We start from the raw sequence: 27,250 nt of genomic DNA, 5'->3' as shown, positions 1-27,250 counted from the left end.
TTCCCATGTTTTTTAGGGAGTGTTAACTGCATGCTCATTGCTTGTCTCTTGTGCTGTGGGAATGGGCATCCATGTCCCCCCTGGGGTTGGATGTAACTGGGGTTCAGGGGGGCACTGGGTGGGTCTCCCTGGGGGGCTGGAGGAGATAAATGGGCCCGAAGGAGCTTCTGGTGGGGCTGGAAGGGTGATGGGTGGGTGCTATGGGGAAATACTGGGAACTTTAGGGGTGCTTGAGGGTGGAGGGAGGTGTTATGGGTGCTGTGGGATCTGTCTGTGGAAGGCTCGGGGGTGCTGGGGTGGGTCTCAGGGGTGCTGTGGGCTCAGGGGGTCTTGGTTACTGGGGGTGTTTGAATATGCTCGGGGTTCATGTGGGTGCTGTGTGGGGTGTCTTAAGGTGATGGTGGGGGTGTGGGGTTCTCAGGTGGTTCTGGGGGGGGGGTTGTGGGTCATAGGGGAGTCAGGCAGGTGCTGGGGTGGTCTCAAGGTGTTCATGGGCTCAGGTGGGTGCTGGGGGGTGTCTGTGGGTGCTGGAGGAGTCAGGCAGGTGCAGGTGGAGGTCTCAAGGTGTTTATGGGCTCAGGTGGGTGCTGGGGAGCATCTTAGGGGTTCTGGGGAGGTCTGATGCTCCAGCGGGGCTCGGGCTGCTGCTGGAGGGGGGTTGAGGGTAATCACGAATTCAGGTGGTTGCTGGGGGGAAGGTGTCTCCGTGTTCTGGGGTGAAACGTCCAGGGGGATGTCTCAGGGGGACTCCGGGCTCCGGTGGGTGTTGAGGAGGGGTCTCATGGCCACGGGCGTGGAGGGACACGGACACCGGGGGGTGTAGGGGGAACGGGGGCGGTGTCCCGGGGCCAGGGCCTGTTGAGGGCACCGGGGGCTGTTGATGGACCCCGGGGCTGTTGATGGACCCCGGAGCTGTTGATGGACCCCCGGCGGTGTCGGGGGCCCCGGGAGCTGTGGATGGACCCCCGGAGCTGTTGATGGACCCCGGAGCTGTTGATGGACCCCCAGAGCTGTCAGGGGCACCGAGAGCTGCTGATGGACCCCCGGAGGTGTTGACGGACCCCCGGAGCTGTTGATGCACCCCCGGAGCTGTGGATGGACCCCCGGAGCTGTTGATGGACCCCGGAGCTGTGGATGGACCCCCGGCGGTATCGGGGGCCCCGGGAGCTGTGGACGGACCCCGGAGCTGTGGATAGACCCCCGGAGCTGCCGGGGGCACCGGGAGCTGTTGACGGACCCCCGGCGGTGTCGGGGGCACCGGGAGGCCCCGCGGCCGTGGCGGAAGAGGAAGCGGCTGTCCCGGGTCCCGCCTCCATCGCGGGCGGGGCGGGAGGAGCCGGAGCCGGCGGCGGAGCGGGGCGGCCCCGGGCGGGCACCGGGTGAGGCCGGGGGCGCTTCGGGGGTGGCCGGGGAGGGGGGGTCCTCGGGGGTCCCGGAGCGCTGAACCGCGACCCCTCACCGTGGGCTCGGGCCTGGGGGGGCTCCCGGGCTTGTGGAGGCCCGAGCCCGGCGGCGGGGGGGGGGGGGGGGTGTGTGTTCTGCTGCGATTTATGGATTTATTTTTAAAAATAACCCCCCGGCTGGGGCTCCTCTGCCTCAGAGAGAAAGAGGGGCGAGGCTGTGGGGCTGTGGCTGGGTGAGGGTCCCTCCGGAGGGGTTTCAGCCCAGGGCTGGGACCTGACCCTGGGGCAGGGCGAGGGGGGCGGCATCAAGGGTGTTAAAGAAGATGGGAGTGTATTTTTATATATATATATTTAGTGTCTGTATCTGTTTACATAGATATGTTTCTATATGTGTGTGTGTATATATATTTTCTATATTTGTATGTATATATTTGTATGTATATATAGATACATATTTCTGTATGTGTGTATAGAAATACATATTTCTGTATGTGTGTATAGAAATACATATTTCTGTATGTGTGTATAGAAATACATATTTCTGTATGTGTGTATAGAAATACATATTTCTGTATGTGTGTATAGAAATACATATTTCTGTATGTGTGTATAGAAATACATATTTCTATATGTGTGTATAGAGAGATACATATTTCTATATGCGTGTATATAAATATAGATACATATTTCTGTATGTGTGTGTATATATGTATATATATATATATATATTTTGTTGTAGGTTCACCAACAAGGCACGCAAGCTTTCCTTTTAAAAAGGAAAGACTCCTCCAGCAGCGTTTCTATCAAAATATTTACCTTCTAAATCCTTGGACTAAACACCCACCTCAGGACTGGGCTCTTGGGTGGAAACCCTTCAAGCCAAGGGCCGTTGCTGTTTCTGTTTGTGGAGAGAGGCTGCTTATTCCTCCCAGGGTGGTGGAGTTCATAAAAAACCAGAATAACATATGGGTTCCTCGTTTAAAGGCCTTTCTCTGAGGGGTTTGCAAGGGATAAGCCCAGCTCAGTGTGTGTGATGGTACAGTAGCCTGTTGTTACTGTTTTGTCTGTTTTATTGTGGGGATAGGAAGGGAAGTAATGGGTTGTTATTTGATTTTTAAGGCCTCATCTGTTCTCCCAACAATGTGGGAGCATAATGCCTTATTTCCTAGCTGAGGATTGAGTTACTCTTGACTTTGTCAAGGAGCTTCGTTGGGTTTTTAGTGGCTTGTCTACAAAGGTGTGGAATGTAAATGTAGAGGGGTGGGAACTGGGATGTATCTCGGTGTTGTATCACAGTAGGATTCTTGTGCTGTTTGGAAAGGGGGAAACCACCGTGTTTGACAGCATTTCTGTGGGGATAATTGTTGTAAGTGCTTCCAGGCAGATCCTGCAGGCAGGGGAAGCTTGATGAGTCTGCTGGAATTCGGCACGGGACAGCTTCCTACGTGAAGGCTTTGGCACTGGGGAGCCAGAGGACACTAGATAATCTTTCAGAGCATTTAGCACAGCAGGTACTGTGTCAAGGCAACTGGAGTAATCAGGGGAAAAGGGCATTTAATATCCTGCAGATGTGCTGGCTCTTGCTTGTTACATGAATCAGAGTATTGCATGAATGAAAGTAAAACAATGGCTTGTTTTTTATCATCATGTGCGTGGCAGGTGCTTTACAGACGAGAAGAAAAGGTCCCTGCCTTGGAGAACTTAATCTATAATGAGATATTATTGATCCAGCCTGCTCTGGGGCAGCTTTGCTTGCCCATGGGGCTGCTCAGGTGGTAAGATCTGGGACAAATATTTGCATGGAACACAAGGAATGTCGGTAGAAGAGGGCCAGGAGCTAATTAACCTGGCAAAGTAGTGCAGTGTGTTCTCATTGTGCACTTGGGGTTAGGTTTTAATTTGGCATTTTACCCTTTTGGTGTTTCTCATTGTGCACTTGGGGTTAGGTTTTAATTTGGCATTTTACCCTTTTGGTGTTTGGCTGGAAATTTGACACTAATGTTAATAGAACATGTGACACTAACTGCTGGAGTTGGATGCTTAGGCAGCTGCTGACCAAACAAATCAGGGTTATTTTCCAGCCAGATAATTTTCCTGATCTGATTCACCATGTGACCACATAAACAAGTGTGCAAGAGCAGGACAGGGAGCTGATCTTGGGAGGAGAGGAGCAATGGCTGAAGCTGGTAGTCCTGTGAAAAGTGCCCTAGCACTGCAGAAAAACATGTATTGAAATTGCCATTGCTCGAGTTCTGACTTTTAGGAGCACATGGTTTAGGGGGAGAGCTGTTGGCCAGTGCTATAAAGGCAAATCAGAGTACAAATTTGGTTGCCTCACAAGAATATCTTATTTTTTGATATATCCATACATAGATGTGAGGCTGATTTGTGCTGTGGGGGCAGCCAGAGCGAGTTACAGCCGAGCAAATCTAAGTTTAGGTGGCACTTTACACTGGGCTGATCAGCATGAGCTGGTTCCTGAGGCCAGGCAGTTTTAGAACAAAAAGGAGGCAGTGGCCTGATTTCCAGCTGTGAGTATTGATTGTCATTCTTGTGTTTTTCGTGATGGTCCTCAGTCTGTGCTTCCAGGGCAAAGCATTGCTAAACTCTCTCTCCCCAGTTGTCCCAGTTTAGACCAGATTAGAGTTACCCAGCTCAGAAAACAAGAGGCAAAGCAAAACTTGGCAGATTCTGCCATTCCCCCAGCAGTGTTTTTCCAAGGCAAAATGTCTCTTTACCAATGGGATTCTCGCATTGGCAGCTTTTACCTTGTCCAGCAATTTATTTCCATCTTTTCTTCAGCCCATCTGCGAGGCCTTTGTGGCAGAGGGTGAGTGGGGGAGAAACATATTTCTTTTTTTTTTTTTTTTTTTGCCATTTAGCGTTTCTTGCTCACAGATGTGTTCTTACAAGCTTGTGTTCTTGCTGAGATATTTAGTTCTGTGGCATTTCTGCCTGTGACGACCTGCAGGCAAATTTGGGAGAGAGGAAGGTGGGAGCTTTGTTGCCTGCAAGAGCAGCTGCTGTCGCACGTTGCTGTTACTCAATAATCAGTTGGCCTGGACATTAGGTTGCGAAAATTTAAACAAATTGTAAACTGCTGAACTTTGCCCCACACATCCTGCTTGTTTCCTTGTCCTGTTCCTATTGCTGACGGGCGGGGATTTCACGAAAACAAATCCAGGTTAAAATAAGTGACTGAAATTCCAGCGCGGGAGAGCTTAACTTGGCTGCTGCGTGTGACGATCAGCTTTGTGCTGTTGGCTTTTGTACTGGGTGAGCAATCGCTTTATGGGACGGACTCATTTGGAAGAGATGAATAAATGGAGTTTCATTGATTTCTGGGAGGCTTTGTTCATTTACATAAGCTGCGGATCTCCGCCGGTTCTGCTCTTGTCGGGGGATTTCACGGCTTCTTTGAGTCGGCGGGAGCTCCTGAGCCAGCAGAGGCTGTGAGGGCTGCAGCTGAACATTGTGCTGTTGGCTGGGAGCAGGTTTGCTCCAGAGGCAGCCTTCCTGCTCTCCTGGGCATTGCCACGTTCCAGGGATCCCTGTGCCCGCGCTGGTGCTGAGCTGTGGGATTTCTGTTAACGCACCCGATCTCTCCACAGGGATTTCTCACCAGAGGCCATGGAGCTTTCGGCCAACGAGCTCAGCATCTATGACAAGCTCTCAGAGACGATTGACCTGGTCAGGCAGACTGGCCACCAGTGTGGCATGTCAGAAAAAGCCATTGAGAAGTTCATCAAGCAGCTCTTGGAAAGGAACGAACCCCAGAGGGGCCCTCCACGGTACCCTCTCTTAGTGGCTCTCTACAAGGTAAGGTGGCTGCTGTGCATGTACATCATTTGAGGGTCAGAGTCCTCCTTTTGCACCCGAGCCTTTTATTTCCCACTGCATCTTCTTGATGAACTTTCCAAGATCTTTGTTTAAAAGCTGGGAAGTGTAGCTTCCTTCCTTTGTGCCGTGAGCTGGTTTGAGAACAGGAGACAGCTGACAAAGATTTGAAATTGCTCATGTGTGCTGAAAATTTACCACATCAACACCTTCCTCTCCCTTAAATTATTAAATAATGAGATTTTGATTCGTTTTTCAGATAAAGATTCCCTGTGTTGGCAGTCTGAGTGGAAATATGAGGAAGGAAATTCTTGAAGTTCAGGGTTGAATAATGAACCCAACTCTGACCCTGCCACAAGCCTCTACCTGTCTTTATTCTCCTTCTAGTCTATAAAATAAACCTGCTACCATCATGCTTGATGCTAGAAGAAATGTTTTGAAACACTTAACTAAAAGATGCTGTAACAAGTTTTGCAAAGTAGGTGAAAGGATGCTATTGTTAGGTAGGTTTGAGGTCATAGAATCCCAGGCTGGTTGGGGTTGGAAGGGACCTTAAAGATCATTTAGTTCCAAGCCCTGCCATGGGCAGGTACACCTTTCACTAGACAGGTACTTGCTACAAGGATAAAAACCTTCCCACTGACATAATATTCAGTAATAACTTCAGTGTCATCTTTACAAAACCATCACAAGGGTTTCTATTTGGAAAAAAAAAAATCCAAGCTTTCTTCCTCATGTCCTATAAAAAGCTGTAAAATGAGGCAGGAGAACAGGAAACTGCAAACTTGAACTTTCAGCTTCTGTTCTTGTTTTTGCTGTTGATTCAGTTTGACTTTGGCCGGGGGGGGGGGAGAAATGCGTCATGTCATCTCTGGGAGGCTTATTTGGGATTCTGGTATGGAGGAGGGAGCTGGTGCCAACTCTGCCAGAGTGTTTCGAGGCTTGACGGATGTTTGCAAAAGCCACAGGGTTTTCCTTGTGTAAGAGGGATGGCAGGAGTGCAAGTTTTTATTTGATTAGGTGGGAGGAATCGGAACTATCTGTAGATAATCCTCATTGATCTCCTGCTGGATTATTTGCAGTGCTGAAATACAGGAGCAGGGTTGTGTGGTTTGGGTTTGAAGGCTGCTTAATTTCATCCTTGGGCAGCCCTAATAATAAAGCTGAGTGACAGCTCTGTACATAAATAGCAGTGCAGCTGAACGAGGAGCCACAGCAAAAATGAGCGTTCGCCTCGCAGTGCACAACCACAGCCCTCTGGTACCAGCCAGAAGGTGTGTCCTGGGCTGAGGACAGCTCAGCTCCCTGCAGGATAGTTAACTCTGTGCCTGTTTTCCCTCACAGGGCCTGCTCACTCTGGGGTTGGTCTTGCTGACTGTTTACTTCGTGATCCAGCCCTACAACCCGCTGCCTCCCGAAGCTCCGCTCTCCAGAGCCCAGGCCTGGGGCTCCCTCATCGGCCACATCCGGCTGCTCCCTCTGCCCATTGCCAAGAAGTACATGCTGGAGAGTAAGGAAATGATTTCTCTGCTGTAACATAAGCCTAGCAAGAAATACCAACTTAAATACCAGCCACAGAAGTGTCTCCCAGGGCACCAAATAACAAATGTGTTAGTGGCTTGGCATCGTGGTTTTCTCTTTTCCTATTTAAAAATAGCATCCTGAGTTCTGTCTTCATTGGGGCTGGAGCATATTTTATGTCTAACTTGATAATTTCGTTCTTGCACATTCTCTTCTCCTTGCTTTTAACACCTCGGGTTTTTTCTTCCCCAAGAGCTCCCTTTCCTCTAGAAATCTCTGCAGTTCTGAGAAGCAGAACTGAGACAGCTCTGCTGGGTAAATGTCACCTTTTCTTACTTCTTCTGAGTAATGCAAAAGCAGTTTCTCAACCAAACCTTGGTATCTGTGAGCAAAGTGTAGAAACCTCAACGTGTGACCTGGGTTTAAGGAAAAGTAGTTTTTGCCAAGTGGTATATTGGGAAAGGACTGGGGGCTTGAGTGCTGTGGTGTTTATAGCAGTTAATATAACATTAAGGGCAGTGTGTGTGTGTGAGGAAGTCAGATAAGGGCTCCCTAATGAGGTGATCCCATCACAGCAGAGGAACATCATAGATTTTCCTAGAATGGCAAAACAGAAATGGAAAAGTTTGGGTATTTCTTATTCTCAGTTCATTATTTCCACTGACTTAGCCTGGCAGATGGGTGCGAGCCTGGGCTCTGCCTCTCTGCTAAAACACAAAGACTGTCAGGAATGATAAAGCTGGGAATTATTTGGAGCAGGGATGTGGCACAATACTGATGGTCTGTCGGCTCACTGTAAAAACAAACTCCTGTAGCTGTGCCCTCGATGGGTTTATATTTAGCTTGGGCACCTCATTGTGTTGGAGTTGTCTGTGCTGGCTCTGACCTTCCTGGCAGAGCTAAAAAGGGCTCCCTGAAATGCCAGCACCATTCTGCATTCTCTGTGTGTGCCTCCCTCTCTTCCCCTGACGTTGATTCGGGTTTGTATGGGTGGGACAGGGTATCCCCCATTGTTCCTCTCCTTCCTTATACACTGGGATCTCTCTGGGAGTGAAAAAACAAAGGGGAGGAGATGGCTCTGATAAGCACCTGACATTAGGAGCCTGCTTATCTACTGCATTTCAGCTTTGCCACAGTGAACACCCCTCTGCTCCTGTATGGAGATGGGAACTTTAATGCACATTTCACTTTTCACAAGGGCACTTTTCACAAGGGCACGGACAAGGGGGAATGGCTTCCCACTGCCAGAGGGCAGGGTCAGATGGGATACTGGGAAGAAATTGTTCCCTGTGAGGGTGGGGAGACCCTGACACAGGTTGCCCAGAGAAACTGTGGCTGCCCCATCCCTGGAAGTGTCCAGGGCCAGGTTGGACAGGGCTTGGAGCAACCTGGGCTAGTGGGAGGTGTCCCTGCCCATGGCAGGGGGTGGAACTGGATGAGCTTTAAGGTCCCTTCCCACCCAAACCATTTTGTGATTCCATGATATTTGTTCAGTCAGATTTTGTCCAGAAGGTTGAGAGGTTCTTCCTTCAGATACCACAGGGTTGGGATGAGGAGAGCCCAGGGAGGTTCCTTGGGACAGCAAAAGGTTTGTAGGACAAGGGCTGCCTGAAATCACGAGCATCTTCTTGTGAAGATAAATAAGAGCAGGAGCAATTCTAGGCTACCTTTGGGGAAACAAGCTGAATGGTGAGGAGACTGGGAAACATGGAAAGGAACAGGGGAAAAGGGAAGGGTGGATGCAGAGGAAGGATGTGATGTTGTTTAAATGCACATAAAATCCCTCATGCTTCTGTGAGTCCTGGAAATCTGCAGAAGTGGTGAGCAATAGGGTGGGCAGCAAGCCAGTTCTGGGGAAAGGAGGAGAGGGGACAAGGGGATGAGGCAGTTGCCACTCTTGTTTTTCCACAGCATTAGGTTGTGGTGGAAGCCACAGCATGTCCCAGTTAACACACTGACTAGGGATGGCTGGGCAGACTTTGATCCTGCCTCGGCAAAAGGGACTGGAGGAGACCCTGGCTCTTTGAATGGGAGGGTGCAGCACCCAGCCTGAACCTTGGCTGGGTTCCTGTGGGAATCCCTCGTGTCCTGGCTTCCCAGCAGGCAGCTGCAGCCACCAGGGCTGTCCCAGTGACACTGGTGTCACCTTCCCAGCTTGCTGCTTAGAGGACACTGGTAAAGCCATCCAGTGGGGATCTGGAAGGGGGAGTTTCATGATGTGGGGCTGAGTGGTCTAATAAGCTCTTTCAGCCCTGCCTTGTGCATGTTTTCTATTATTTTGCCCCTAATTTTGGCCTTGTGGTCTATTGAAGGGAAAGGGTAAAGTTGCATCTTGTCATCCTGTTTGTTACTGGGAGCATAAGGCTGGGAGGTCTTGCAGGCAGGTCTGGTGTTCTCTGATCACAGAATCCCAGAATTGTTAGGGTTGGAAAGGACCTCTGGAGATACCCAGTCCAACCCCCCTGCCAAGGCAGGGCCACCTGGAGCAGGAGACACAGGAATGTGTCCAGGTGCCTTTGGAATGTCTCCAGACAGGGAGAGTCCACACCCTCCCTGGGCAGCTGTTCAGTTCTCTGCCACCCTCAGTGTAATGAAGTTCTTCCTCGTGTTGAGGTGAAACTTGTTGTGTTTTAGTTTATGGCCATTGCTCCTCATCCTGTCGCTGGGCACCACTGGATAGAGTCTGACACCATCCTCTTGGCACCCTTTGGAGATATTTATATGCATTGATGAGATCCCCTCTCAGTCTTCTCTTCCCTAAAATGCACGTTTGCACTGAGCAGCAGAGGAAACCACTAACGAAGGGACTCCGTGTACAGACTCCTCTTCCTTTCCTTGCGTAGATCCTGGTGGATGAAAATTTTGAGGGGGCTGAGGATGAAACTTGGAGCTTTCTGTGCTCGGGCACCAGTTCAAATCCAGCTGGGGCTGTTCTTGTTGAAAGCCACCTGTTGTCAGTGTGGAGGCTGCCTGGGCCCACCGGCGGTGCTGGCGCCGTTCCCGCGGTGCGGACGCGGCCCGGCCGAGGCGAGCGTGGGCGCACGGGTGGTCTGGTTCCTTCCTCGTGGGGCTGCAGCCTGGGATGTGCTGCCCCTCCTGAGCTGTGGGGCAGCTTTCCTGTGTCCGGGATTGAGGTTGGAGCCCGGTCCCCTGGTAGGTGTGGGCCGAGCAGCCAGGTTTGTGTTGCAGAACAAGGGGAGCTCAGTTGCTTGGTTTCCCCCAAGAGCGGTGATGAGGCTTTGGGAGGAGCAGGGGTGGAGGATTTGCTCCCTTCTCCCTCCTGCCAATGGTGACCTGACCTCCATCCTTGTTCCTTTCACCTAAGAGCCGGGCTGTGGGTGACAAGGGCTGCCTGTCTGTCGGTGGCTGTGGGTGGACCTTTGAGCAGCCGAGGTGAGGAGCAGCATCCACAAAGCTCTCTTGCGTTAAGTTTGTAGGATTGGGTCCAAAGTAAATTTCCTTTTTGCCTGTCTCTGTGCTCTCTTGCTCCCTGGCTTTCTCCCCCGGATCAATCCCATATTAAACCTAGTGTTCCCACCCTTTGTTTCTTCAAAGCTGACTCTCAGACCCTTGGGTTTAGCGTCCGTGCCTCTCTTTCAGCTGTTTTCCCAGGGCAAGATCCCTTCAGCTGGGGAAAAGATCTGTGGAAATGTGGTTTGCATTTGCTCTTCCTGAGCTGGTGTTTATGCAGAGCTCGTGAAAGGCTCAGTGCTGGGTCACACTGGCTGTTCCAGGCCTGCAGCTCTTGTCCAGGCACATCAGTGCTTCACGTAGCCCCAGGGAGGTGATGGGTTGTCAGACCTCTGGGTCTGCCTGCTGTACAGAACACGGTGGATTTTGATGGGCATGTGGGTTAACTCAAGGCTATCTAATGCTATTCCAAGGAGAAAGTAGGGTCTGTGTAACCTGGATTCATTTCTCTCCTCTGACATAGGCTGGGATGGCAAGTTATTCCCTCTGTGTTTCAGTTCTCTGGTGCAAAGTAGGAGTATGAGTACTTCCCTCTCCCTTACAAGCATTAGGAAGTAATATATGAGTTGTCAAAGTCTGTAGTAATCAAAGCCAAATGAAAAGGGGTTTTCTCTTCTTTTAAACAGAAGTTTTAAAACCACAGTGGTGGTCACTCTACTTGATTTCCAGTGGTTCTTCCCTTTGCAACCGTGTGTCATCTTTATAGCTTTTTTAATGTCTGAATATGAATTTTGATGTCAGCTGGTTGGTGACTGCTCCCTGCCAGCCACACAATGATGTGATGGGCAGAGCATTAAGCTGCTCCCAGATTGACTTGTGTGTCTGCCCATGGGAAGTTCAGTCCTTGCAGCTCAAAAACCTCAGCAGAGCAGGTCTGTCAGTGGGGTACAGGCTGTGGTCCAGCAATGGGACAACTTGCTGAAAGCAGGGGGCTCTAATGACCTCGAGGAAAATCCAGTTTTGCTTCTCTTAATGAGGCCTGGGCCTGGCCACACTGATCCTACACAGCTCAGAATCAGCTGGGTCAGAAGCTGCTCAGCACACCTGGAAAAGGGATGCTGTGCAAGTTACCCCCAGCTTGGAGAACGCTCCTTGTGTTAAATACTCCTTTTTGCTTAGACCAGTAGGGCTAAAATCCTGTTTATGGGGTTCATACATAATTATTTCAGAGCAGGGAACCCAGCTGGAGGAGCAGTGTTTAGCAGCACCTTGTAAATGGCCTGGCACTGTCACATCCCAAGGCCTGCCGGGTGCCAGAGCTATTTGTGGGGACGGGTCACAGCAGGCTGGGTTACTGGGGGAGGACAGCAGCTGGTTACTGGGAGAGGGCAGCAGCCTTTGCCTCTTGGCTGGCCACCTTGGGTTTAGCTGGAGGCTTGCCTTGGCTCCTGGCCAGCTCCTGTCTTCTCTCTGATCTTAACCCTTTGCAGGCAGCCTGCGAGGGGCCAAACACGTTTCCTTTCACTCCTCTGACTGTAGCCTTGCAGTGTGTTTTTCCTTGGCACAGCTCTGTGCAGGAAGGGAGCATCCAGCACTCCTGCCTTGCACAGGGATGGACTTTCTGCTCCTTGAGTGCAGTGTGGGATGAGCATCCAGGTATCCAGCCAGCCTTTCCCTGTGGGCTTTGCAGCCCACGCTGTGTCTGACCCCTGGGGTTCAGGGATGTCTGAGCCCGAGGAACATGGGCCTGCTCTAAAGGAAGGGTTGCACAACAATCTGCTTGGGAGGTAAGGCAGGATCTGATTTCTAACTTGTTGCCTTCAGCGTGGCTCTCTCCTCTTGCTCACAAAGGATGTTACTTTGTTTTTTCCTAAGCGAAGTCAAGCTGGTTTTTGCTCTTGTTTTTGTGCGTGTTCTCATGCTGGAGCGTTTGGAGGTGATTGTGGGTCACAGCAACTGTGCAGGGCTCCCTCCCATCTCTGCACAGCTGCCAGTGGAGCTGCTCTTGTGTGTGTGTGTGTATAAACAACCCTTTTATGATATAACCTGAGAGACCAACAGACATGTGTTGGCTCGTTCAAAGGGGAATAAAAGGGCTGACTCTGCAGTGCAGGGCAGTGCCAGGCTGTTCATACACCGTGTTACTTTGGCCCCTGTTCAGCCAGTGCACTGTTTATTTGGGTTTGCTGGCGGTAAACTAACTCCACTGTGATACTCTGAAACATGAAAAACTCTTCCTTTTGCTTCTCTGCTGTGATGCCTCCAGGATTTCTTGCTTCCTCAGTTGCAGAGCAAGTGAATTCTCACTTTGGATGTGCTTCCCCAGAAAGAGCATTTGCCCTAGGTGGCCTGTTGCAGAGGCATTTAATGGCCTGGCAGAGCCCTTTTGTGACACACACATGTCAAACCTTGTACAGGCTGAAGCCACCAGCAGGCAGGTGACAGCAGCTGGGAGGGATTTGTTTCACAAGCTGTTCCTCCAAGGCAGATTGTTGATGCGGCCACTGCCAGAGCAGCACAGGCTGTCTGGGGCAGGTAACCAGAGGTGCAGCTGGAGTGGACTTTGGATGCTTTCCTGACAGCTTGGCCCCTCTCCTCTGTTTTCTCAATTGGTAGGTGCAGATTTCTCCTGGAAATAATGCTCTTTTGCCCCAGTGGACTGTGAATTCCTCTTGGGCTCAGCTCAGCAGACTTGATTTCACAATGTCTCGTTGGATCAAAATCATTTTCGTGCTTTGTGGAGACTGACTAATCATCCTTGGGCTGTTGGAGCAGCCGGTACCCATTAGTGAGATGAATGAGTAGTTCTTCGAGCTGTTGACTTTCTTACCCAGAACAACAATAAAGGTTCCTTGATGGGTTCATTTGTAGCTGTTATTTTGTTCCTGGCTGTTCCTAAAAATGCTACAAACCAAACTGGGAGATACTTTCTTCTCCTGGCATAAATATATTCAGTATGCTCAGAGAGACAATAGAAGTTCAGTATGAGGAAGGGGTGAGGATCTTGTGCTGAACAGGGACACTCTTTGTAGTATATATTTAAACCCCCACTGTGATGCAGCCCTTAATCAGCACTCCCAGGCTGTAATTAATAATCCTTATGTTTCCTGCCTGACTTACTTAAGAACCCATCAGTTTAGCCTGACTTTGACACGACATTATAAATGATCAAATTATTTTTTTAGCCTAGTGAAGAATTTCAGCAAGATGGAGTTTGGGAAACATTGCTTGGGCAACAAAGTGCTGTGAATGCCTCTTCCAAACTGTGCCACGTGGTAACTACAGAGCTGGGAATTTCTGCAGCTGTAAAGTAAGAATGATGGGTTTACCTGTGTCATAGATTGTGATCATGAATTGATGTCTGAATTGCTTTGAGTTTTTTAAATACCGTTTTATCTTTCTGTAAAATCTGGGACAGGGGGTGGTAGGCACACAATATATCCAGCTGCAATGGTATAGCACAAGTTACAAGCTATTTACTCAAGGAGTATCTGAGTCTGCAGTGGTCCCAAGGCAGCAAGTGGCTGGTCAGATCTCAGGAGCAACAGCAACCTGCCCTGTACATTCTTGGGCTGTCAAAGCAGTAACAGTAGGTTATGAGCTGCAACTTCACTCTAAGGTTAAAGGCTGGACCTTGCAAATCCCTGCCCTTGAAATAATGGAAAGCAGCACTGGAAAATCCAGCACCTGGAAGCAAGATATGTTCAACTGCAGGCAGAGCTGCAGCCCTTCTGTGCTGGTAGGAACTGGATGTCAGAGCACTGAGGGATCTCATGGGTCCTTCATCACAGAATCATGGAATGGGTTGGGTTGGGAGGGACCTCAAAGCTCAGCTTGTTCCACCCCCTGCCATGGGCAGGGACACCTTCTACTATTCCAGGTTGCTCCAAGCCCTGTCCAACCTGGCCATGAACAATTCCAGGGGTGGGGCAGCCACAGCTTCTCTGGGCAACCTGTGCCAGGGCCTCCCCACCCTCACAGCCAACAATTCCTTCCCAATATCCCATCTATCCCTACCCTCTGGCACTGGGAAGCCATTCCCTGTGTCCTGTCCCTCCATCCCTTGTCCCCAGTCCCTCTCCAGCTCTCCTGGAGCCCCTTTAGGCCCTGGAAGGGGCTCTCAGGTCTCCCTGGAGCCTTCTCCAGGCTGAACACCCCCAGCTCTCCCAGCCTGACTCCAGAGCAGAGGTGCTCCAGCCCTTGGAGCATTTTCACAGCTTCCTCTGGACTTCTTCCAACAGCTCCACATCCTTGTGATGTTGAACCCCAGCGCTGGAGGCAGCTCTGCAGGTGGGGGCTCACCTGAGAGGGCAGAGGGGCGGAATCACCTTTTAGTGGAACAGCCAGGTTTGTACAATGGACCTCCAAGAAAGGACAGAGAAATGCCTGGGAATATTCAGTGCCCAGCCATTCTTGGGAGCCCTGACTTCATCCAAGGCTTGCTGAAGTTGCTTGAATACTCGTAGGACTGTCCCTGGTGAGGTATTTGGTGGGACTGGGGAATAATCTCATCCTCAGAAAGAGGAGTCTGGGGTTTGGAACCAACCTTTGCAGGTTCTGGAGGTGCTGCTTAGTGCATTATCCAGCCCTCTGGGGAGCTTCCTTGGAGTTATCATGGGTGATGGCAGCAACAACACCTGGGGGCACTGTGAAGTCCTGGGGAAATCTCCCTTCCCTGGGATCAGAATTCCCTGTGCTGTCACGTGCCTGCTGGCCATCGTTCCTGCCTTGGTCCTGAGTGCTGGAGAGCAAAGCAGCTTGGTGAGGAGCCAGCAAGCTGCCTCAGCACCTGCAGTTCTACACACAGGAGGTTTTGTGTTTTCAGTACTTTGTTAGGGTCAGGAGCAGCCCTTGGCTCCACATCCTGCAGGAACAAAAGGTTCCCTTTGAACCTGCTGCACAGACAGACTGATCCTGCGCCCTCCATATGGTCCCTAAAGAGAGCAGGGCTTGCTGAGATCCTGCTCCCAGATCCATGTGGGCAAGTTTCCATAAGTTAATTTGCTTTGCTGCAACAGGCAGAAGCAGGGCCAGGTCTTCTCAGAAACCTCTGAGCTTCCAGTCTGATAGTCCACACCCAGCATCTCTGGGGCTGTGCACACACACCCCTTCGTAGTGCTGGGGACAGCCAGAAATTTGGGAGATCCTCTGTGAGAAAAGCCAAGAAGGGCGGGGTACTCATTTTAAATTGATGTTGAGTTGAGAATTATTTTTCTGCATAGTGGAAAGTAGAGTCATAAACTCCTTGTAGCATTAATCATAGATGTGTTTCAAGGGAAAGTTGTTATCTCTTGGTCTGTGCTGCGTTAGCAGCTGGAAATCCCAGCCCTGGCTGTGCTGTCAGGAGCTCTCCTGACACAGGGGAGAAGACAGCTCTTGTTCTGGAGAAATAATAACAGATAAAAGCAAATCTTAGGTGGGTATGGCCATTGGGGAACTGAGGTTCTGCTTGACAGAGTGAAGGCTGCCCCTCAGAAAGGGGTGAGAAAGCACCGAGGGAAGGCGGGTTGGGACTGGCCGGTGCTTCTGTCACATAATGGACAGTTCAGTGTAACAGCTGCTCTCCTCACTCCAGCTCCACAGGGATGATTGCCCACGCCCAGCACTGTGGATGTGAGTGGATGGGCCCATGGTGTGATGGTTGTGCTGGGATGAAGAGTCCATCTTCCATTCCGTCCCCGCGCAGAGCAGAGCTTGTGTGCTCACAGGCAGTGCACTCCACTTCCACCAAAACAATCCCCCGGGCTGTCTGGGCAGGGTGATAATGTAAAAGGAATGCAGGGAGGGTAAGAAGAGAAAATAAGCATCCTGGGTAAAATCCTGCCTTGGTCCCCAGTGTGCAGCTCATGTTGGCTGCTCTGTCTCTCCTCCCGCCCTCCCTGGGAAGGGCAGGCGCTGCCCGTACTTGTCATGCCAGTCACACACATGCTGTTGCACAGACTAACACCCTCCACAATAAATCTAAAAGATTAATTACCCCCCAAAAAAAAAAAAACAAATCCCGCAACCCCACTTGCAGCATTTGAAATGCTTCTCAGCCATGCTGGTTATTCATGGGGAAAAGAAATCACCTCCTGAATCGAGCAATTGAGAATGCAAATATCCCAGCCTGGCTCAAAAGAGGAATCAAGCTCTGTACTGTCAAGCTGATTAGCATCCCATTGCATGGGGTACTGCCCTGAGCCCAGAGAGAAAATTTGGGGACAGCTGTGCTTAATGCTCTGGGATGAAGTTTCTGAGTTTTGCCCGGAGAGAAATTATAGTCCTGGTACTCCCCATCTGATGACAGACCATAAGATGTGTTTTCTTGTTCTCTTCGGGGCGACTGCCCTTTCTCTGGTGAGATCTTTCAGCCTTTTGTTTCCTGTCACTGACCAGCTGTTTTTTGTGAGTTGAGTTTTTTTGTTGTTGTAAAATTGAAGCTTTCTACAGGCAGTGGAACAAAGATTTGCTTTTTTCTCTTGTGAGCAGGGAGGGAAAGTACGTCGGAGCAGTTTCTCATGGGAGTGGACTTCTGCTTGCAAGAAGGATTTTACACTTTGTTTTGCCTTTTTACCCCTTTCCCTGAAAGCAGTGTAGATGTGTCTTCCAGAAAGACTAGGAATTATATCCTGATCCCTTTCAGTCCATATCCCAGCAGTAGGGTGGGAAATGCAGCGTTTGGGAGTCGACTGGAAATATTCAGCAGGAAAGAAACAAAATGAATCCTGGTCTGCTCCTTGTTGTCATGTCCCAGTGAACCTAAATCCTCTGTAACATTCCTTGTTGCCTGTTGCAGCTGTCAGAGGGGAAAATAAAACAAGAACTTTCCCATTAAGTGCTGTTCATCTGCTATTTCCCATGTGCAGGAGTGTGAGCATGGCTGGAAATGGTGATGGCAGTAACAGGCAGGTTGTGCGTGGTCTTTTTTCCCCCCAAAAGCTGCTGTGCATCCTCATTTCCCAACTCTGTTTTTCAGACAGACTTCACTCTTTTTTTTCCTCCCCTTTTCCATCCCCTTACTTTCCTGAATTTGCAGCAATGAGCTGTTTTGACACGTGCTGGGACGGGTGGGCCTGTTGTGAGAACAGATCCCTGGATGTTTCATGTGAGATGTGTCCCAGGCCCTGGGTTTTTCCTAACCCACCCTGGCAGATTAGGAGCTGGGATGGGTTTGCTGCCACTTCCCAAGTTAAACATCTCCCGTGGGATTAAGGTGGCAGAACCAGGGCTATTGCTGCCACAAAATTGGTGTTTGAAGTGGAATTTCCACGAAGCTCTCCCTTTTCTCACAACCTTCTGCTGTATCTCCAGGAATGAAATTTGTGTCAGAGGTTCAGGTTGGATCTCAGGAAAAGGTTATTTGTTCCCCTGGAGGCTGTTTGGGCACTGAACAGGCTCCCCAGGGCAGTGGGCACAGCACCAAGGCTGCCAGAGCTCAATGAGCATTTGGACAACAGGGTGGGATTTTGGAGTGTCCTGTGCAGGGCCAGGAGTTGGACTGAATGACTTTGTGGGTCCAACTCAGAGTATTCTGTGGTTCTCTGAGTTTAGAGCCACATCCTTTCAGTGTGGTGGCTGCTTGTGCACATCCTTTAGCATAGAAATACATGGGATATTCACCATTGTCCTGCTCATTCCATGCTGCAGCATTTCCCTTCTCTTAATGTTTGCTTATTTTTTTGTGCTGGGAGGGCTGTTAAGTTGGAGGAGGGAGGCAGGATATAGACATCAAGTTGTGCTGTCATGTAAAAATTGAATTTTTACATTGTAGGCCAGTTCAGCTGATTGTGGTATAACAACAGTTTCTGGAATTTAAAATGGATGTAGCTGTGGTCCAGGGCTTCCTCATGCTGGGACTTTTCTCCCTGTTTCATCTCCAAGTCAATGCATGGAATGAATAAAAACAGCAGCAGCAATCTTGGTGAAATCCCACATTCCCTGGCACCTTCTGCAAACTGGGCAAACATTGCCTGGGACAGAATAGTTCTTAATTAATGCAGAGGTAAAGGGGAGGATGGTGATGTCAGATATTTCCTAGCAGGGTTCCTGGTGCTAGCTGCTCTTTCCAACCTGGATTTTTTTTCTTTTTTTTGTCTCCTGGGTGTTATTTCCTTGATAACACATTTGGGTTGCTCTTTTGCTTATAGACTTGTTTCAGTTTATTACACTACATATGATGGTTGTCATCCTTCTGTTGATAATGAAAGGATATGCCTTGTGAACAAAGTGGGATTTCCACAGAGCTCTCCCATTTCAGCTGTATCTCCAGAATGTGCTGGGAACATTCTCTCAAGCTCCCTGCCCACTGAAGCTTGTTCTTTCTGAGTTACAGCCATCAGAAACTATAAGAAATCTCAGTGTTTCATGTTAGGGATAATGAGTTTATCATCGAGTTTGTCTCCTTTCCATTTCATTTTTTGGTCCTAATTAAACACATTTCTCTTTTTTCTTCCCAAGAATGCCAGGACTGGTGGGCAGCAGGTTGCAGACAGAACACTTCTGCACTTCCTGCAAACTGCACAGTCTGTTCTGCTGTGAAAAGCCTTCAGATAGTGACAGACTTAAGAGAACTATCAGAAAAGCTCCAGAGGCACCAGCCTTTTCTAATCAAGGTAATGCATGGATTTGTGAGGCTGGGTGATTAGTCCAAACTCTTCAACAGCAGCAGCCCAAGACCCCTGCCCAGTACTTTCATCCACAAACTCAAAAGTGCTGCTTGAGGTAGAACATATGTCCAAGAAGACATTTCACCCCAATTTAAAGGTGTGGGGGGTGAGAGTTCACTCCTTTGACTGATGATCATTGTATTTGGAAACTTAGCAATCTTGGATGCTCTTTGGCAGGAGGGAAATGGGAGCAGGGAGGAACTCTGGGTGCACAGCTTTGATCTTTGTTTTGTGTCCTTTAAGACAGGGCAGCATCTCTCTTATGAAGAACTGAAGCATTTCCAGTCCCAGGATCCAGAACTGGCAGAGGTTATAATAGAAGAAAATTCAGCCGAGTTGTGGAGCTGCCCGTTTTTCTTTCCCTGGTGAGCCAAAGAAAAAACATGTGAGAGATGGACACAGACTCTGCCTGTGTGAACCACCAGTGCTTGCAAATTACACTTTAGCTGGAGGGAAGGAGAACAGGAGTGGGCCACAGGCTTCTCTCTGCTTGCTGGCACTGATTTGTTCCAAGACTCCCGTGCTAAAAATGGAGTGTTGTGGCTTGGACTTCAGGTATTGCTCCTCTTACAAGACAAAAATATCCCAGTGGCTGCTCAGTCCTGTTCTTCAGGCTGTACATTAATTGTCTGGGCTGTGGTTTGATTACCTGAGGTAACTGGTTCACGTTTCTGATCACCCCTGTCTGCTCAGTGGGAATCCCCCACCACTGGTGCTGACTGAGGGGAGATTCCATGACTTCTGCAAACGCTGAGAAGTAACATAAGGCCAGGGCATCCTGCAAATTGTGTTTGGTCTCATGCAGAAAAAATGGCCAACCCTGATCCTGCCCCCTCTTAACCAAAAGCTTTTTGCCAAAGCCTTTAGTGTGGCCACCAGACGTGGAAAACTCCGAGCTCTCTAAGGCTGCAGAGCAAGCACTGGTAGGGGGATGGTCAGGGTACAGAAGTATTAATCATGTCAAAAATAACAAGCCCCACCCTGCCTTTTCCAGTTACATTTCCTTGTCTAGAGGATAAGCCTGGATCCCCCCTGGCCTCACCATGTGGTTTCAGTTATGGTTGTGTACAATGCCACCTCTCTGCATCTTTTGTAACTAATGGATCCGGTCGATGACTCGGATCATTTCAAGGCAAGAAGAGAGGAAAATTAGGTTTAGCCATCCAGCATGATCTGTCTGTTCCCTGTTCACGTGGTCCTGCTGCAGGAGCAAAGAGGAAGATAGGAAGGAGCACAGGTTTAGAGGCTGAGAGGTGGAATTTTGCTCCCAGCTCCCGGGGCTAGTCTGTCATGCTTTTATCAGGCATGAATGTTTGTGAAGAATTTTGTCAGGAAAGCATCCTTTAAATGCAGATGTTATCATTGTGTGATATTTCTTTAATATGGGTTGTTTTCTTCCGTTTAGGAACAAATCTGTGAATAAATCTCAGATTCTGCAGGAATTTTTCCATGCATCCTCTTTGCTGTCCTTCCCCAAGACAGTGTCCCTGGAGAGCTGCTTCCTCATCCGCCATCCAGATTTGGGGAATAAGGTGAGAAATTTATCCCAGAGACATTATCTCCTGTCAGTTGTCCTCCAGCAGCTCCAAGTCTTTGTGGGATTTGCAGGGCATTTTCAGCTGATACAATCCTGAAAAGAAGCATTTTAGGGTGGTATCAGTTCTGTCCATCGCTGTGTGAAGTGGCACCTCAAGGTGGCTGTTCCTCCCAGCAGTTGTGTCCAGTTGTGGGCAGGAGATACCCCGTGCCCATCTCAGCAGTTGGAGATGTCACAGAATCAGAGAATGAATCCCAGAATGGTTTGGATTGGAAGAGACATTAAGGATCATCTCATTTCAACCCCCCCCTTGCCATTGGGCAGGGATATCCATGTGGGATCCCAGCTCCATTCACATTTATATCCTGGCCTTGCTCTGTAGCTGGGGGAGGGGATGATCTTTTTGTGAACAGTTTGGCCAAATTCATTTAAGAGCTGCATTTTAGGAGCTGTTCCTGGCAATAAGTCCCATCCTGGCAATAAGTATCCCATCCCAAGGTACTTGCCCATGGAGACATTTCACTGAGGACAGTGACACTTCAGGCTTCTCGCCTGATCTCCTCCTCTTTTTTATGGTGGTTTTTGTGGTTATACATTGCCTTGGAGAGGAGGGGAACCCCTGCCTGCAGCTACCTCAGCCATGATTCTGTGATTCTGTGATCTGCTGGTACCTGGGGGGAGCAGCAAACCTGTTGTTTGCAGTCTCACCTGCCTGCAGGGCAGCGACTTGCCCCTCGTTTGGTCAGACAGATCCAAGGAAAGCTGGCCAGGCTTTTGAAATCCTGTCCTCTCATCCTAGAGCTACAGCCTGCACAACCTCTTTGCTGTTGGAAGTGGGCAGCTCACCCTGACTGTTGCACCTCTGGACACATGCAGAGGACACTGTGAGATGTTCAAGGTGGAGCTGGAAGCTGGGGATTTGGGTGAGTACTGGAGCTGTGGCGTGCAGGGACTGCTGGATCCCTTGGAGTCAGGAGGCTGCTTCCAGCTGGGTCTGTTCTGAGACCTGGGACAGTGGTTTGTGCCACTGCCACCTCCAGACTGGTGTGTGCCACTGCCACCTCCAGACTGGTGTGTGCCATTGCCACTCCCAAACTGGTGTGTGCCATTGCCACCTCCAAACTGGTGTGTGCCATTGCCACTCCCAAACTGGTGTGTGCCATTGCTACCTCCAAACTGGTGTGTGCCACTGCCACCTCCAAACTGGTGTGTGCCATTGCCACTCCCAAACTGGTGTGTGCCATTGCCACTCCCAAACTGGTGTGTGCCATTGCCACTCCCAAACTGGTGTGTGCCATTGCCACTCCCAAACTGGTGTGTGCCATTGCCACCTCCAAACTGGTGTGTGCCATTGCCACTCCCAAACTGGTGTGTGCCATTGCCACTCCCAAACTGGTGTGTGCCATTGCCACTCCCAAACTGGTGTGTGCCATTACCACCTCCAGACTGGTCAGTGCTGTTGCCACTCCCAAGCTGGTGTGTGCCTGCTTGTTGCAGTACAGAGAATGATCCTTCTGGATGGGGAGTTTGTGGCCTGGAACACAAACAGTGGGATCCCATGAGGTGCTCAGTGTCAAAATGAGCTGTGTAGGCTACCCAAGACATGATGGGTATCACAAACCCAGTGTTCCCTGAGGGAAGTGTCTCTGCAAAGAGCTCCAGCGTGCACACATCCCTTTGTGGGAAATGGGAGCAGTCATTTAAGCATGGACTCGTCTAATATGGCCTCTCCATTGCCTCTCCCAAAGGTTATGCCAGCACAGATTACTGGACAATGAGCTTCATGGCCAAAGGGACAGAGCCAGCGGTGGTTTGTGATGGAGCTGCCAGCTAAGGACAGAGGGGAGGGAAAATAGAGCTGTTCCCAGGACAAGAAGACTTTCAGCTTTGAAGCTGAGGCAACATTTTGAGAGCGAGCTGGGGCAACTGGGGCAGGCAGCTTTGCCACCCTGCATGTTTACAGTGTTTAAAAATGACTGTTTTCCTGACCCTCGAGGTAATTCTTTGCCTTTCCTCAAATGTGTTTTGGGAGAAGCTCAAGCTATTTATGACCTTCCCTGTCCCCTCAGGTAAGCCCTGAGTTTGCAGCAAAGGTTTTTTTTCCAGGAACAGCAGAAGGATTTCTCAGGATGAGATTCACCTTGTGTCCTTTGTGGATTATGGCACTTCTGAAACTTCCTGAGGGGGTTTGGGAGTGGAGGGGGTGTGTGACATTTCTGTGTACATTCCTCCTGAGGAGGAAGCTTTGAGCCTGTCTTGTCAGGCCAGTTCTATAAAGGGAATGAATTGGTGATGTGTCCCAGCCTCACCCCACCTCTCCCTCACATCTGTGGCTGTGTCTCCCCCAAAGCTGATCCCAGCTCTGTATTCCCGGGCTGGGGGGAGCCTCGAGCCTGAGGGTCTCTGCCCCTTGCCCACTGTATCATTCTTGTACCAAAAGAATCTCTTCAGGCCTCTCTGTTGTGATCACTCTTGTGGTTCTCTATCTGCAGGTTGTGAGTCAAATAGTAACTGTGCTTTTTTTCTCTTCCACCTCCTTTCCTGCAAAAAGCACCGACACACGTGTTAGTGGTGCTGGTGCTGGGAGTGCAGGAGTTCTGGATGGAGATGGGGCTGGGAGCAGAGCAGCTCTGTTCAGGTTTCACCTGAGACACCAAGGGCTGCACAGCCAGTTTCAGCTCCTTGTTTTTGGAGGCTCTGCCTGCATTCCCAGCCCAGGGGACCTACGGGAGCACCTGGAAGCTCCCTCATCCCTCATCATTTTTATACCAACTCCTTCCAGACCTGGAGCTCTGTCTTCAGAGTGAAGGTTGGTTTTTCCTGGGTCCTTTCCAAGCTGCCTTTGCATGTTTCCTGCTGCTGGAGCACTGCTGTCTCCAGTGCCCTGAGAGAGGCTCGGGTTCAGGGTCCCTTCCAAGTCTGATCCTCTGGGTCTGATCCCGCTGCTGAAGATCATTTACAGATGTGTCAGGCTGAACTCATAGGCCAGGGCTGGGGTTCAGGACATGCTCTCACACTTGTTAATATGGAACTGGGAGGGGTTTTGGTTGCAAGTGAGTTAACTCTGTTCTCAGGAGCAGGAGCCTTTCTCTCTGTAAATATTTTAGGTACGTGTGAAATGACAGATTGGAAAAATGTCTGTCCAGCCTTTGTTTTTGAGAAAAATGGGAGCAAACATCGTACTAATCTTATTAGGGGCTGACAAAAGCCGCCAAGTGGGATGACCACGTCTGGCTCCTGTACAAGGATAAGGCAAAGGACAGTTCCTGCTCCAAAGAATTTAGTCTGAGGCCTTGACACTACAAACATTTCTATGCATAACCGTTGTTTTTCTCCTGTCAAAACACTGAGAACAACCCCAGCACCTGTGTCAGTCTGTGTTAATAACCCTCAGTGCTGGACCAACACACACACCAGATGTAGTAGAACCAAAGGGGGAGAGTCTGACTCTCTCGGGATAGAAAAGGACTGATCTAATTTGTAGCAAAATATTAAAGAGAATTGGATTAATAAGACTTCCATTAGTATTCTCATTGCTTGGGGTGTATTTTACACTCATGACACTACATGCAATCTTGTACATGCCAAGACACACACACACACACACCCCACCCCCCTCCCTCCTCTTAAAACCTGGGTCTTAGTTAATGGAAATTTGGGAGTTTGGTGATGGCAGAATCAGGGCCTCGTTAGTGACTGTTGCTATTTACACTTTGGCAGCTGCTCAAATCAAATTTAAAGGCTGACAAGGTTACTTCACCTCTCACTGGTTTTGTACCTGACCCGTTTTTGTAAAGCACTTGCTCAGAGATGCTGCTGGAGCCTTTCTTGCTGAGATGGCGGCGGTTCGGTGACGCTGTCACTGCTAAGTGTCCTTGACTGTAACTTGTCAAAGAGCTGTGGAGACAATTCCCAAGTGTCTGTGAAATGCCTGGATTTCGAGAGTCGCACTTAAGCCATTGTGGCTGTCTGGCTCTTTGGGGAAGAGGCAGAGAAAATGGATCTATTTACGGTTGCTGTTTAGGTTGGGGGAGGGAAGGAGGAGGAAAAGGGCAGGTTCGTGCCTGTTTAGCAGAAGTGTTCTCACGTATATCTTCTCCCCTCCTCAAAGAGTTGCAGCTGGTTGGACAGGAGCTGGTGAGTGTGGCCTGTGTGCAGAGCAGCTCTCCAAGTGCACTTTATGGGCTCTGCATAAGTTTCCAGCTCGGTGTCTGGGCGATACATTGCATATGTCCCAGCCTTGCTCCCTTCGGAGTTTACATCATTTGTTTTTAAGCTTTCCAGTATATTTTCTCTTCCTCTTCCAAAAGCTGTAAGGAATTAGCTGCTAAACTAAAACAGGAGGGCAGTTCTCCTGCTGATAAAGAGCCGATTTTGGCTGAAGCTGCCAAGCCCCAGTCTGCAGCACAGCTTCCAGAGCAGCTCCTGTCTCCAGCTGCCAGAGGAGTGGTGCTCACACCTTTGGCTCCACAGGCGAGGAGCCAGGTGGGAAACTTGGAGGCGAGGCCAAAGTGGCAAAAACTAGGATGGCCAAAAGGAGGTTTTGATACCTTTAGCTGCAAGTGAGCCCTGGTCGTGTTTCTCATCCAGAGCTCCAGCTTTACAGAGCCCTTGGAAAGGCTGCAGGAGGCTGGGACTTCCCTAGAGAGCCTGTTGAGGCTGAACTGGGGGGATGGGGCTGTTTCTGCAGCCATTGAAGCATCTTGGTGACAGACACAACCAGATGAGTCACAGAGGGGGTGTCCCACCATGGTCTCCCTCGCCTCAGCTGCCCCTTGGCTCTCGCTGTGCTGGTTTGGACAATCCCCCACTCCCCCCCTGCCCAGTCAATGTGTGCATCCCAGTGTTTTAAAATCCCTCTGTGCTTCAGAGCTCGTGTTTTCTGAGCCGGGAGATGGATTCCTGCTCACCCAACAATCCCGGGGGCTGCAGAGCTGCTCTGAAAGCACACCAGAAATCGGTACTGCCCACAGGCAGAGGTGGGGAGGGGTCACCTCTCTCCTTGCCAGGCTGGAAAGACGAGCTGTGCCCCATCAGCTGGGCAGGAGGATTGTGGTTTAAAGCTGCTTCCCAAAGCAGGGGTCACTGACCGTTGCTCTCAGTCCTGAACTCAGGGTAATTGAAAGGAGGAGAAAGGACTATTATGATTTACTTCAGTACCAGGAAATCAGCAGCCCCCCCGGGAGCCAGGCTGACAGTTTCTATTGATTCTTTTTTTTTTTTTTTTTTTGCTTTCTTTGTTTCTTTTCTGGTTTTTTCCTCCCCGCTGGCACTGCACACACTGATTCCCCCAGGGCTCCCAGCCCCAGGCTCCCTTTGCAAGGCCCTGGAGAGCTTTCTAGAGGCAGATTTCCCGTGAGTCTCTGGACTTCAGCTTCTCCCTCTAGTCCTGTTTTTGCAACATTCTAGTGGAGAAGCTGGTCAGACTGGGCTGGATCAAAGCACCTCCCTTCCCTTGTGGCCTCCTGGGCTCCAACAGCAGGAGCATCCCAAGCAAGAGGAGTTGGGAGCAGGACATCTCATGGTAGAGATGTGAGCTCTGTAAACACCAGTGTCTCAGAAAAGGGATCCTCCTGCCTTGAAACCCCCTGGTTCTCCTCGGTAATGCTGCTCCAGGAGGGAATTTTCCACATCCATCCAATTCCAGGCTTGGTGGTCCATGTTCAACCCCATGGTTTCTAAGAGAACCAAACACTTCCTGGGGTGAGGCCATTTCAGTGGGTGCACAAAGAGCTTTTGCTTCCTGCAGACCAGACTTTCTCCTCTTGGTAAATTTTATAGGTAGAGCTCGATATTCTCCTCTTGAGGAACCTCCTCCTCTTAAAGGGCAGATTTAGTGTCCTGCTGAGTTAGACAAGGGAGATGCTGGACTTCCCCTTTGCTGTGGACATTCAAACAAATGGCAGGTGATTTATTTTTAGCATTATCTCTTTGTCTTGGGGAGGGGAGCCACATTCTAAAGGCTCAGGGGTGCTGGGAAGTAAAGCTATATATGCATAAAGACTTTCAATGCTGAACACTAAATTTAGTGGTGGATTCAAAAAAAAGAATGTAAATATGCACTTAATGCAGAATTTTATGGATGGTCATAATTTAATATATTGCAAACTTTGTAAATACTTGGGAAAAGCCTGTAAAGTGTGTAAATAAATGAGATTTGTATGTAAGAAGAATAAAAAAGTTTTTACTTTTTGCAATTAAATACAAGTGTTAATGCACCTTTTCCCTTTTCCTGATTTTTATTTCTGTGTTGCATGTCAGCCATTGAGAGGTTATTTAACCCTTTTTTAGGGCATTTTTTTCTAAGTGGAAGTGTAATTTTAAACCAGAAGTCAGAACATTTCCCAACATTGTTTGGGAAATGTCATAAGAAACACTTTGGGAAAAAGAAACTGTGCTGCCATTCAGTGGGACCTTGACAGGCTGGAGAGTTGTTGGGAGGAGAGAAACCTAATGAGGTTCAACAAGAGCTGTCCTGTTATCCCTGGGGAGGGATAACCCCAGGTATCAGCACAGGTTGGGGGTGACCTACTGGAGAGCAGCTCTGTGGAGAAGGAGCAGGGTCCTGGTGGGTGACAAGTTGATCATGAGCCAGCAGTGTGACCTGGGGGCCAGGAAGGACAAGGAGATCCTGGGGGGCAGTGGGAAGAGTGTGGCCAGCAGGTCAAGGCAGGTGAATCCTGCCCTGGTGAGGCACATTTGGGGTGTTGTGTTCAGTTCTGGTCTTCACAGTTCAAGAAGGACAAGGAGCTACTGGAGAGAGCCCAGCAGAGGCCCAAATGATTGAGGAAGTGGAGCATCTCTCTTGTGAGGAGACACTGCAGGAGCTGGGCCTGGTTAGTCTGGAGAAGACTGAGAGGGGGTCTCATTAATGCCTGTAAATATCTTAAAGG

At 49.7% G+C, this 27,250-nt stretch overlaps 1 protein-coding gene across 4 annotated transcripts; it reads left to right on the top strand.

Annotated features, from left to right (window-relative positions):
- Nucleotides 1–1,302: 1,302 nt before the first annotated feature.
- Nucleotides 1,303–26,575, top strand: CUNH6orf89 (chromosome unknown C6orf89 homolog). Of its 4 annotated transcripts, none has more exons than XM_027728830.2 (8): nt 1,303–1,379; nt 5,015–5,222; nt 6,585–6,750; nt 18,612–18,766; nt 19,064–19,185; nt 20,226–20,352; nt 21,157–21,280; nt 22,106–26,575. In XM_027728830.2, the coding sequence occupies exons 2-8, from the start codon at nt 5,034–5,036 to the stop codon at nt 22,189–22,191; spliced, it is 969 nt and encodes a 322-aa protein (XP_027584631.2). In that variant the 5' UTR covers nt 1,303–1,379; nt 5,015–5,033; the 3' UTR covers nt 22,192–26,575. The 4 variants fall into 4 exon arrangements, with proteins under 4 accessions (XP_027584631.2, XP_027584632.2, XP_039235598.1 ...); XM_027728831.2 differs by lacking the exon at nt 1,303–1,379 and adding an exon at nt 2,118–2,914; XM_039379664.1 differs by lacking the exon at nt 1,303–1,379 and adding an exon at nt 2,118–2,914 and having other exon boundaries at nt 4,588–5,222.
- Nucleotides 26,576–27,250: the final 675 nt, after the last annotated feature.

Source organism: Pipra filicauda, unplaced genomic scaffold, assembly GCF_003945595.2.
Source record: "Pipra filicauda isolate LSUMZ 115617 unplaced genomic scaffold, ASM394559v2 scaffold172_size1731463_pilon, whole genome shotgun sequence".
NCBI lineage: Eukaryota > Metazoa > Chordata > Aves > Passeriformes > Pipridae > Pipra > Pipra filicauda.
Note: the sequence above shows the minus strand (reverse complement) of the source record. Positions and strands in the feature narration are given on the sequence as shown.